The following is a 13,363-nucleotide window of genomic DNA, read 5'->3' as shown; positions in this document are numbered from 1 at the left end:
GGAGCTGATCTCTAGGACTCCCGGAGTACAGCCACCTTATGTTCCTCCTTGAGCATCTCATAGGTTGTGGGGATGCCAGTGTGGCGCCACGAAAGAAGCACTGGGAATTGTGGTTTGTGGTGCGCCAAAGAAGCACTGGGAATTGTGGTTTGTGGTGCATGATAGAGCAGTTGTCGGCCTTCCATTTCCCCAGTAATTTTGATTTCTCCAAAGAGTCCTTTTTTGGTGTTTGGGACATCCTGAGGTTGGAAGTTCTAACACCAAAGGCTGACTGGATTTTGGATCTTTCTCCTGCTTTTGACCATGGTTACTTTTAGCCTAGATGAAGGTTCTTTTGATTCCAAATAGCAGAATCCAACTCTAGGTAGCCTTGACAGAGGGAAGGAATTTAGAAGAAAGAGTGCAGTTTACTAACAGACCTCAGACTCACAGGGGTGGGTATATGGCTTGTTGCTGGCCAGTCATGAGTGTCCCACTGCCCTGGGCATGGTGATTGGTTCAGGGGTGGGCACGTGACTGCAGAGGCTAATCAGGGTTTATTTGTTTGTTTGTTTGTTTGCCCCCCTACCCCTGAAAGCTGAGACAGCCATTTAAAGTGAGGGTTGCTCTCTATTGCTGAGGTTGCTGGGGCAGCTGTTATAGCATCCACCAAGCAGAGGCAACAGAACCTTGTGCTGGTAAGCAGGTCAGCACATTGAGAGAAGCAGGAAGATCTAACAATGCTGAGACACCAGTTCTCACCAGTTCTGCAGAATTCTTCCAGAGTGCAAGAGCTAGGGAATTACCTCTTTGTGCTGGATATCTAATCTCCACTCACTGCAAGAAATTAGCCAAAGAGGAGCTCAGCAGGAGGTATGAGGGAGGGAGAAGAATGAGGCCAGAGTATTTATTCCCTTGGCTCCCACCTTGGAAGATATTTTGGGTTGGCTGTGTCCCTCCCCTGAAGCTCACAGAGCACCTTGTAAAGCAACAGACTCTGACTCTCCTTCTGTGTTCTGGTAGTTATTTCCTTTTCTTATCCCTTTGGGCCTAGAGATGGCACCAGCTTAGCCTCTACTAGCTTCAGTTTCCTGCACTTTCCATTGTGGTTCCTCTATACCCACACCTTTGTAAATATGCCATCCTCAGATTATCCTGTTTTTAGTATATCATCAGTTTTCTTTGGGAATCTTGGGAATTTTTATCATGACCAGTGTTAGATTTTGTCAAATGGTGTTTCTGCATCTCAAAATGATCTTATGGTTTTTGTCCTTTATTAATAGGGTATATTACATTGATTTTCAGATGTTAAACTAACCTTGCATTCCTAGGATAAATCCAGCTAGTGCGTGGTGTTTTTTGTATGGTTCTTCTACGTTGGATTTGGTTTACTAATATATTTTGAGGAATTTTGTGCTTACAGTTCTGTTTATTAGCTATTGGTGTGTGTGTGTGATTTTTTTTTTTTAAGATTTATTTGAGAGAGAACACCAGTGGGGAGGAGCAGAGGGAGAGGGAGAAGCAGACTCCCCGGTGAGCAGGAGCCTGGCATGGAGCTTGATCCCGGGACTCCAGGATCATGACCTGAGGCTGAAGGCAGACAGTTAACCGACTGAGCCACCCATGTGCCCCATTGTGTGTGTATTTTTGTCTGTCTTTGGTATCAGGGTCTGATACTGGCTCAAAGAATGAATTTGTGGAAGTGTTCCTTTCACCTTTTTTTCTGGAAGAATTTATAGAATGTTGTCATCATTTATTTTTAAAATATTTGGTAGAGGGACACCTGGGTGGCTCAGTGGGTTAAGTGGCTGCCTTCAGCTCAGGTCATGATCCCAGCATCCTGGGATCGAGTCCTGTATCGGGCTTCTTGCTCAGCAGGGAGCCTGCTTCTCCCTTTGCCTCTGCTGCCCCTCTGCCTGCCTGTGCGCTGTCTCTCTCTCTCTCTCTCTCTGACAAGTAAATAAATAAATAAAATCTTTAAAATATTTGCTAGAATTCATCAGTGAAGCCATCTGGACCTGGGCTTTTCTTTCTAGGAAACATTTTAATTACTAACTCAATTTCTTCACTTGTTTTAGGTCTGTTCGGAGTTTTTACTTCTTTTTGAGCCAATTTTGGTAATTTGTGTTTTTCTGAGAATGTGTTTATTTCATCTCAGTTATTTAATTTGTTGGCAGAGAGTTCATAGTATTCCTTTATATATTTTTTCTAATAAAATAGACTTTATTTCAACTTACGAAAAATTGGTGGTAATGTCCTCTCTTTCATTCCTATTGTTAGTAACTTGCTAAAGTGTTGTCAGTTTTGTTGAATGACCCTTACTGTTGTTACACTCTTTTTTCCTTATTCCAATTTGAATTGGATTCTTATTGCTTACAATAAGAATTTATTGAATTATTCCAATTAAGAATTATTATAATATATAAGAATTATATTATTATACATGTAATACATTTTAATATTATATTATTATATTATCATATATAAGAATTATTCCAATTTGAATTGGATTCTTATTGCTTGCAACCTATGATACTAACACAGAAATTTTTTGTGGCACTCCTTGGGCAAGGTAGAAGCCAGGGTATAGTGGGAGGGACCTATCTAGCAGTTGTTTGGACCCTTCCTTCTGAGTGATGCCATATTGGTGCTTCAGACCAACTCCTGTTCAGTCTGTGTCTCAGCTCCAAATTCAGTCCTGGGTGGATGAATCTGGTTGGTCTAGCATGAGTCAGATTTCTTCTCCTGCTCTAATCCATCAGGACTTGGAGAAAGGTCATGGAGTTCCAGCATGGCTGCTGAGGTCTGCCCCAGCTGATCCCGTGGAAAAGGGATCCTTGAAAGCTGAATCAGCACCCTGACGGTGTTTCCAGTGTGATCTGTAAAGTACCCTTCAGGCCTGCCTCATTATATCCTCCAAAGCAAATTAACTATGGCTTAAAATGAAGCTCTGTAGCCTCTAACTCTGATTTATTTTCCCCAATTGCTTTATAGCTTTAGATGTGGGACCTTGAGAAGAGAATGTATTTGCTTAAAAAAAAATTTAAACTGTTAGCACAGTTTAGATTCAGAAAGGTACATAAAATATACTGTTTATTATATCATTTTGAAACAAACATGGAACCATCACACCGTAAAGAAATAGTGTATTGTCAACACCTCAGAAATCCCTTTTTCTGTATTCTTTCCTAATCACATCCACTTCTTCTTCTCTAGAGTAAACCAGTGTCCTACCTTAATAGTAATCACTTTTGCAAATTTCTTTATATTTTTACCAGTTAAGTGTGCATTTTATTATTTATTTATTTATTTATTTTTAAAAGATTTTATTCATTTATTTGACAGACAGAGATTACAAGTAGCAGAGAGGCAGGCAGAGAGAGAGGGGAAAGCAGGCTCCCAGCTGAGCAGAGAGCCTGATGCGGGGCTCGATCCCAGGACCCTGGGATCATGACCTGAGCTCAAGGCAGAGGCTTTAACCCACTGAGCCACCCAGGCGCCCCTAAGTGTGGATTTTAAAACAATATAGTTTAGTTTTTCCTCTTTGCCTTTATATAAATGGAATCATATTGTATGTGTGTCTTGATCCTTTCTCTCAAGATTTTAAGATTTCTTCACATGATAGTCCATAGTTGTGGTTTGCTCATTTTCCTTGCTCTGTGATACATTCTAAGAATATTACACAGTTTATCGGGGCGCCTGGGTGGCTCAGAGGGTTAAAGCCTCTGCCTTCAGCTCAGGTCATGATCCCAGAGTCCTGGGATTGAGCCCCGCATCAGGCTCTCTGCTCCGCAGGGAGCCTGCTTCCCCCTCTCTCTCTGCCTGCCTCTCTGCCTACTTGTGATCTCTGTCTGTCAAATAAATAAATAAAATCTTAAAAAAAAAGAATATTACACAGTTTATCAATTCTGTTGTTGAGCATTTGGGTTGTTTCCAGTTTTTGAATGTGATGGACATTCTCATATGCATAGTTTGGCACACATTGGTTCTCAATTTGAGCCTGCAGCAGAATGCCCTGGATGGTTTGGTAAACACAGATTGCTGGACTCCACCATCGGAGTTCTGATTCAGTAGATCTGGGGTCACACCCAATGATTTGTATTTCTAGTAAGTTCTCAGTCAATCCTGATGCCGTTTTGGGAATCACACTTTGATAACCACTATTTGGGGCATATAATTGGGAATAGGTTGCAGGGCCCAAAGAGAAGAGAATCTTCAATTTTGCTAGGAAACAGTTTTCTAAATTGGTTGTACCAGCTGTGCTCTCATTGGCCATGGGTGGGCTGTTGGGTTTTAATTGGCATTAAACAAAAACCATTGGGGTTTTGTTTTTTTTTTTAAAGATTTTATTTATTTATTTGACAGAGAGAGATCACAAGCAGGCAGAGAGGCAGGCAGAGAGAGAGAAGGAAGCAGGCCCCCTGCTGAGCAGAGAGCCCGATGCGGGACTCGATCCCAGGACTCTGAGATCATGACCTGAGCCGAAGGCAGCGGCTTAACCCACTGAGCCACCCAGGCGCCCCACCATTGGGGTTTTAATTGGGATTACTTTGAAGCTATAGATCAGGTTGGAAAAAATAACAATTTTGGTGAGTCCTAAAATTTTCCCTATAAAAATGTTTACAGGGGCACCTGGGTGGCTCAATAGGTTGGGCCTCTGCCTTTGGCTTGGGTCATGGTCTTGGGGTCCTGGGATCGAGCCCCGTGTCGGGCTCTCTGCTTGGTGGGGAGCCTGCTTCTCCCTCTCCCTCTGCCTACCTCTCTGCCTACTTGTGATCTCTCTGTCGAATAAATCCTAAATGATCCTCATTCGTAGATTCTGAATTTGTGAATTCACATAATTTCTGCCCCAATTTCCAGAATTTATTTTATTTATTTATTTATTTTTTTTAAGGATTTTATTTATTTGACAGACAGAGATCACAAGCAGGCAGAGAGACAGGCAGAGAGAGAGGAGGAAGCAGGCTCCCCATTGAGCAGAGAGCCCGACGTGGGGCTTGATCCCAAGACTCTGGGATCATGACCTGAGCCGAAGGCAGAGGCTTTAACCCACTGAGCCACCCAGGCGCCCCTCCAGAATTTATTTTAACCCCCAGATCTCTTAGCTCTCAGGGTCATTCTCAGACATGTGTAGAGCCTCAGAAAATTTGAGTTTCTTAACAGGCACATTCTCAGCTGAGATGAAACAAGGAATGCTAGGCCCTTTTTTTTTCTTAAGTTTTTATTGTGGTATAATTGAAGTACGACGTTATGTTAGTTTCCGGTGTACAGCATAATGACTCTGTATTTGTGTGTATCAGGAACTGCTCACCACTATAAGTCTAGTTAACATTTTTCACCATACATAGTTACAGAATTTTTTTCTTGTGATGTGAACTTTTAAGATTTACTTTCCTAGCAGCTTTTAAATATGCAGTACAATTATTAACTATATCATCACATGACCTACTTCTTTTATAAATGGCAGTTTGTAGCATTTGACTCCTTCACCCACTTTGATCACCCACCCCCACCCCTGCCTTTGGCAACTGCCAGTCTGTTCTCTGTGCCTGTAAGCTTGTTATTTTGTTCTGTTTTAAACTTCTACATATAAGGGAGAACATATGATATTTGTCTTTCTCTGTCTGACTTGTTTCATTTAGCACAGTGCCCTCAAGGTCATTCATGTTGTTGCAAATGGCAGGATTTCATTCCTTTTTATGGCTGAAGAATATGCTATTGTACATATATACCACATTTTCTTTATCCATTCACTTCTCAGCAGACACTTAGGTTGTTTGTCTTGGCTATTGTAAATAATGCCGCAGTGAACATGGGCATGTGTATATCTTAGAGTTAGTATTTTTTGTTTTCTTCTTCAGGTAAATCCCCAGAAGTGTGGATCATATGGTAGGTCTCTTTTTAATTTTTGAGAAGCCTTCTTATTATTTTCCACAGTGCCTACATCAGTTTGCATTCCCATGAATAGTGTATAAGGGCTCTCTTTTCCCCACATCCTTGCCAACAGTTGTTATTGTTTGTGTTTTTTATATAGTCATTCTCACAGGTGTGAGGTGGCATCTCCTTGTGGTTTTGATGTGCATTTCTCTGATGATTAGGGATAGTGAGCATCTTTTCATGTACGTACCTGTTCACCATGTGTATGTCTTCTTTGGAAACATGTCTATTCAGATGTTCTGCCCATTTTTAAATTGAATTATTTGTGTTTTTTTGTTATTAAGTTGTAGGAATTCTTTATATTGTTTGGATATTAACCCCTTATCAGAATGATTTGCAAATATTTTCTTTCACTCAGTAGATGGCTTTTTCATTTTGTTGATTGTTTCCTTCACTGTGCAGAAGCTTTTTAGTTTTAGCTCCCTGTGTTGATTTTTGCTTTTGTTGTCTTTGCTTTAGTGTCAAATCCCAAAAAATCAGCACTGAGACCAATGTCCAGGAGCTTACTATCTACGTTTTCTTCTAGGAGTTTTATGGTTCCAGGTCTTACATTCAAGTCTTTAATTTCTTTTGAGTTAATTTTTGTTTATGATGTTAGATAGAGGTCCAATGTTATTCTGTTGCATGTGGCTGTCCAGTTTTCTCAATACCATTTATTGAAGAGACTGTCCTTTCCCCACTGTGTATATTCTTGGTTCCTTTATTATAAATTAATTGACTACAAACTTGAGTTGATTTCTAGGCTCTCTATTCTGTTCCATTGGTCTGTGTATCTTTTTATGCCAATGCCATACTGTTTTGATAACTATAGCTTTGTAATATAGTTTGAAATCAGGGAAAATGGTGCCTCCAGCTTTGTTTTTTCAAGATTGCTTTGGCTCTCCAGGGTCTTGGTTCTACACATACTTTAGGATTATTTGTTCTATTTCTGTGAAAAATACCACTGCAATTTTGATAAGGGTTACATTGAATCTATAGATGGCTTTGGGTAGTTTGGATATTTTAACATTATTGATTCTTCTAATCCATGACATGGAATATTTGAGGTGACTTTATAGAATATAACCTGTGAATAACAAGAATCAACTGTATATATGTATTTTTAAATTTTTTTTAATTTTTAGTAATTTATTTGACAGACAGAGATCACAAGTATGCAGAGAGGCAGGCAGAGAGAGGAAGGGAAGCAGGCTCCCTGCTGAGCAGAGTCCGATGTGGGGCTCGATCCCAGGACCCTGGGATCATGACCTGAGCCGAAGGCAGAGGCTTTAACCCACTGAACCACCCAGGCACCCTGTATATATATTTTTGATACTGCTTTTGTATAGAATAGTCTTGCTAGATTCTTACAAATTTTGATAACTTACCTGTAGATTCTTTGGGATTTTTCACATGCATAATCATGTCATATGCAAAATGACACTTTATTCCCCCTTTGCCAATCTTTAGGACTATAATTTCTCTTTTTTGCTTTGCTCTGCCAGCCAGGACCTTCAGTACATTGTATAGAAGTGGTCTTACATGTCCTCTTCATAATCTCAAAGGAGAAAGCTATGAGTTTCAGTTGGTACCTGCATATTCATATATTGATTCATATGAATATATTTATATTCACATTTTCAGTGAATGGATATTGAATTTTTTTTAATATTTTATTTGTTTATTTGACAGAGATCTCAAGTAGGCAGAGAGGCAGGCAGAGAGAGGAAGGGAAGCAGGCTCCCTGTTGAGCAGAGAGCCCAATGCGGGGCTCGATCCCAGGATCTTGGGATCATGACCTGAGCTGAAGGCAGAGGCTTTAACCCACTGAACCACCCACGCGCCCCAAATATTGAATATTTTTTAATCAACTATCTTTTCTGCATCTATTGAAATGATTATTTGTCTTTATGGTTGATTTTTCTAATGGTAACCTTCCCTTTCTGGAACTAAACCTCCATTATATTGTATTATACTTTTTCTGTGTTGCTGACTTGAGTTAGCTAATATTTTGTTTAGATTTTTACATCTGTATTCATTAGTGAGATGTTAACTTTTCTTTCTTAAAATTTCCTGGTTAGGTTTTGTATTAAGGTTATGGCTAGTCTCCTAAAACCATGTGGTTTTATACAGATCTGGGTGGGTAGTGTTCTTTTTTAAAAAAGAAATCTGAGGGGGGTGCCTTAGTTGTTTGAGTGTCTGACTCTTGATTTTGGCTCAGGTCTTGATCTGAGGGTTGTGAGATTAAGTCCCATATCAGGCTCCATGCTGAGTGCCATGTGCAGAGCCTGCTTGAGGTTCTCTCTCCCTCTTCTCTGCTCCTCCCCTGTTCTCTCTGTGTCTCTTTCTCTCAAATAGAATAGAACAGAATAGAAAAAGAATTCCTTCGATAGTTTATGTGAGATTGGCATGAATTTTTCCTATCATTTTGGTGGAACTTGACAGGAGGACCATCCAGGCCTGCATATTTCATTGCAAGAAGGTTTTTACTACTGTTTATTTTAGCTAATGGTTACTGAACTGTTCACATTTTATACTTCTTGTGCAGTTTTTGATAAGTTTTGTTTTTCTAGCTACTTATCCATTTTATCTATATCTTCAAATTTATTTTTATCGAGTTATTTACAATATCTCTTTGCATTTCTAATGATGTGTTTTCTTTTCCCCCCTAATATTGGTTTTTGGCCTTCTTTTTTTTTTTTTTTTTTTTTGGTTTTTGGCCTTCTTTTTAAGAAGAGATTCTTGATCAGTTTCATTGACTATTTGTCAGCTTTATTAGTGTTTTTAAACATTTTTTTAAAAGATTTTATTTATTTATTATTTGAGAGAGAGAGATAGTGAGAGAGAGCATGAGCGAGGAGAAGGTCAGAGAGCGAAGCAGACTCCCCATGGAGCTGGGAGCCCGATGTGGGACTCGATCCCGGGACTCCAGGATCACGCCCTGAGCCGAAGGCAGTCGTCCAACCAACTGAGCCACCCAGGCGTCCCTTATTAGTGTTTTTAAAAAACTCACTTTCCTTTTTGCTCTTCTCTGCTATGTTTTCCATTCATGTGAAAAAGAATCAATATTGCAGGCCTGAGACTGCTATTCTTAGAAAGTCCTGCTTACAAGGTAGGTCCTTGACTGGTGTCTAGAGACTTAGATTTCAGAACGGTTCTCACTGTTCCCACTGATCAGGGTAGTTAACTGTGCTAACAATGTAGTTTATACTGAGCACCAGCTTTCTTTCTAGGAGTCTAGAATTTTTGTATGTGATAGGAAGAGGGTGCCAATAGGACCAGCCCCCATAAGAACTTTGGCCACTGAGTCTCTGATAAACTTCCCTGGTAGATGACATTTCACATGTGTTCACATAATTGAGTGCTGGGGGAATTAAGGGTATTCTTTTTTTTTTTTTTTTTTAACGTTTGTTCCTGCATTTTATTTTTTTTCCTTTTTAAAAAATTTTTTAATTTTTTATTAACATATAATGTATTATTAGCCCCAGGGGTACAGGTCTGTGAATCGCCAGGTTTACACACTTCACAGCACTCACCGTAGCACATACCCTCCCCATTGTCCATAACCCCACCCCCCTCTCCCTACTCCCATACCCCCCGGCCCCCCTCAGTTTGTTTTGTGACATTAAGAGTCTCTTATGGTTTGTCTCCCTCCTTATCCCATCTTGTTTCATTTATCCTACCCCCCAAGCCTCCCAAGTTGCCTCTCAACTTCCTCATATCAGGGAGATCATATGATAATTGTCTTTCTCTGATTGAATTATTTCGCTAAGTATAATGCCCTCTAGTTCCATCCACGTTGTTGCAAATGGCAAGATTTCATTTCTTTTGATAGCTGCATAGTATTCTATTGTATATATATACCACATCTTCTTTATCCATTCATCTGTTGATGGACATCTAGGTTCTTTCCATAGTTTGGCTATTGTGGACATTGCTGCTATAAACATTTGGTTGCACGTGCCCCTTCGGATCACTATGTTTGTATCTTTAGGGTAAATACCCAGTAGTGCAATTGCTGGGTTGTAAGGTAGCTCTATTTTCAACTTTTTGAGGAACTTCCATGCTGTTTTCCAGAGTGGCTGCACCAGCTTGCATTCCCACCAACAGTGTAGGAGGGTTCCCCTTTCTCCACATCCTTGCCAGCATCTGTCATTTCCTGACTTGTTAATTTTAGCCATTCTGACTGGTGTGAGGTGATACCTCATTGTGGTTTTGATTTGTATTTCCCTGATGCCGAGTGATGTGGAGCACTTTTTCATGTGTCTGTTGGCCATCTGGATGTCTTCTTTGCAAGAAATGTCTGTTCATGTCCTCTGCCCATTTCTTGATTGGATTATTTGTTCTTTAGATGTTGAGTTTGCTAAGCTCTTTATAGATTTCGAATACTAGCCCTTTATCTGATATGTCCTTTGCAAATATCTTCTCCCATTCTGTCAGTTGTCTTTTGGTTTTGTTAACTGTTTGCTTTGCTGTGCAAAAGCTTTTGATCTTGATGAAGTCCCAATAGTTCATTTTTGCCCTTGCTTCCCTTTGCGTCTGACGATGTTCCTAGGAAGAAGTTGCTGCGGCTGAGGTCGAAGAGGTTGCTGCCTGTGTTCTCAAGGATTTTGATGGATTCCTTTCTCACATTGAGGTCCTTCATCCATTTTGAGTCTGTTTTCATGTAAAGAAATGGTCCAATTTTATTTTTCTGCATGTGGCTGTCCAATTTTCCTAACACCATTTGTTGAAGAGGCTGTCTTTTTTCCATCGGACATTCTTTCCTGCTTTGTCGAAGATTAGTTGACCATAGAGTTGAGGGTCTCTTTCTGGGCTCTCTATTCTGTTCCGTTTATCTACGTATCTGTTTTTGTGCCAGTACCATGCAGTCTTGATGATGAATTAAGGGTATTCTATGTGGCTTCACTGGGAGAGGACTCTTGGAAGTATGCACCTGATTTGTCCCCTCCCCCTTTTCTCTTTACTGAATTTGCTTTGTGCCCTCTTGCTGTGATAAATCATAGCTGCAAGGGCAACTATATGCTGAGTTCTCTGAGTCCTTCTATCTAATCATCACTGAATCTAGGGGGTAGCCTTGGGAATGTTTGGCTTACCATTGTGAATGGGAGGTATTTTTGTCAGAGATCGGGCTGCTTATTGTTCTTGAAGCATAGTTACTCTCAGTCAGTCTCATTTTGCTTATCTATTTAATTTCCCTTGTGCATCAAGAGATATTTGCATCACATGCAGAGATAATCTGATTCTCTCCTTTCCCCATTGCTTCTCAAATTTAAGGTCTCTTAAGGATGGTGCAGTTAAGAAAACTTATCCTCCAAAGGTACTGGCCAACCAGAAGTCTTCTGCCCTCTCTGGGATCCGGAGTGAGAAACCTTGTGCCACTCATCCAGTTCAGTATCCTGCCTCACATGGTTGGACCCGAAGGAACCGGTTACGAGAATTGCGTATCAGGTGAGCTTGCAAGTTGTCACCTGCCTGCAGTGGATTTTCCACTGTTCACTATTCTTGGTTAAAATGAGGGGGTGATTCTTATTCTCCTATCTCAATTTGTCGGAGACTTTGATGCCTACTCTTTGTGGCAGAATGTTCAGAAGAGAAGGATATTTAGGAATCTACAGACTTAAAGTCTGTCATTCTGTGTTTTCATTCCCATTCTCTAGTTGTACCCACAATGTATAAGCTATAAAGAGTCTTCCAGAAGAAGTCTAAACATAGTCTAAGAAAAATTATCATTTTCCACTCCTCTTGATTAGGTCTATCAAAGGCATTTATTCATTCAGCGAAAAATTTTTTAAAAGATTTTTATTTATTTGAGGGGGAGAGAGAGAAGGAGAGCAAGAAAGCAGGGGCAAGGGGGAAGGGATGGAGGGAGAGGGAGAAGCAGACTCCTCACTGAGCAGGGAGCCCAATTTGGGGCTCGATCCCAGGACTCTGGGATCATAACCTGAGCCAAAGGCAGACACTTAACCAACTGAGCCACTCAGGTGCCCTCAAAAAAATTTATCAGGCTTTCTCTTCCTGAGTACCTGACAACCATCTCCTATTCAGCATCATGGCCTTCCTCTGACCTCTGGTGAAGCCCAAGATTGTTACAAAGAGGACCAAGAAATTTATCTGGCATCAGATATGTCAAAATTAAATACAAATGGAAGAAACCCCGAGGAATTGACGGTGGGGTGCACAGAAGATTCAAGGGCCAGATCTTGAGGCCCAGCATATGATAGAGGAACAACAGGAATACCAAGCACTTGCTTCCCATTGGTTTCTGGAAGTTCCTAGCCCACAGTGTCAGCTCTGTGATGTGCAATAAATCTTACTGTGTAGAGATTACTCACAGTGTCTCCTCTAAGAAGCACAAAGCCACTGTGGAAAGAGCAGTCTAGCTGGCCATCAGAGCCACCGATCCCAATACCAAGCTTCACAGTGAAGAAAATGAATAGATAGCTTATGTGCATATTTGTGTTAATAAAACCATCAAACTACCAAAAAAATTTATCAGGTGCCTACTTGGCCAGGTGTTGTGCTAGATGATGAGCATATAAGGTGAATAAGACATTTGTAGTCCATGACCTCCCAAAGGCTTAAAATCATGTAGGCTTGACTGAGTGTTGAGTCCCACCAAGAAAGCAGGATAAATGCTAGAAGATGAGAGGATGTGGTGCTGCAGGCCCATGTGGGTAGAACAGCCCCGCTAGTGTAGCCAGAGGAACTTCTTGGAGGAAGTGGGGTTTAAGATGAGCCTTAAAGGGTAATGTATGAATAAGCCACATAAAGAGTAGGAAGAAGAAGAGTGTTCCAAGCTGAACCTGGAAACTAACTGGCCAAGACAAGCCACCTTTTTTGTATGTGTACCAGGCGCTGTGCTAGGTACTTGAGATAATATAAGACTTGGTCCCCATTCTCAAGGGCTTACAGTGCAGAGGGAACAACAGGTCCCCTGTGAGCCGATTACTGTGATTTGGTGTCATAACATTATATTATACTAAGGGTTGAATCAGGGTGTTAAGGGTACAAGGCTACTCACCGTGTTTGGATTGGGGAAGGTCCAGGAAGGCTTCACTTAGGAGCAGGCATTGAAGGTGAGCCTTGATAGGTAAGTGGGCATTTGCTAGGTGTTTTAGGCAGTAAAAATAATGTGAATAAAAGCATTTTCATGTACTTGCTTCCTTTTCCTCGACTCTGAAGTCTTCATTGACAAAAGACTTTATATTGAAAGTATTTTTCAAAAATAATCGGCTTGGGGGTCACCTGGCTGGCTCAGTTGGTAAAGCATATGACTCTTGATCTCAGGGTTGTGAGTTAGAGCCCCACAATGAGGGTAGAGATTACTTATAAAAATAAAAATAATAAAACAATCCGCTTGATCTTGGCTTTATAAATCTGTCCATCCTATGCTCTATTTGATGCAAGAATAGCTGTGATTCACCTTTTGACTCATGCTAGCGTATCTCCCCGTGGGACATTAATT

At 40.7% G+C, this 13,363-nt stretch overlaps 1 protein-coding gene across 6 annotated transcripts in view; it reads left to right on the top strand.

Annotated features, from left to right (window-relative positions):
• SFI1 (SFI1 centrin binding protein) overlaps window positions 1-13,363 on the top strand; it is a 105,478-nt gene that overhangs the window by 12,193 nt on the left and 79,922 nt on the right. For all 6 annotated transcript variants that reach the window (XM_044243859.1, XM_044243857.1, XM_044243858.1 and 3 more), the window contains exon 3: window positions 11,173-11,346. In XM_044243859.1, coding sequence (XP_044099794.1) covers window positions 11,173-11,346 — 174 coding nt within the window. The remainder of the gene's footprint in view (window positions 1-11,172; window positions 11,347-13,363) is intronic.

Source organism: Neovison vison, chromosome 3 (genome assembly GCF_020171115.1).
Source record: "Neovison vison isolate M4711 chromosome 3, ASM_NN_V1, whole genome shotgun sequence".
In the NCBI taxonomy this organism is placed as follows: Eukaryota; Metazoa; Chordata; class Mammalia; order Carnivora; family Mustelidae; genus Neogale; species Neogale vison.
This window is presented reverse-complemented; position numbering and strand designations above follow the sequence as displayed.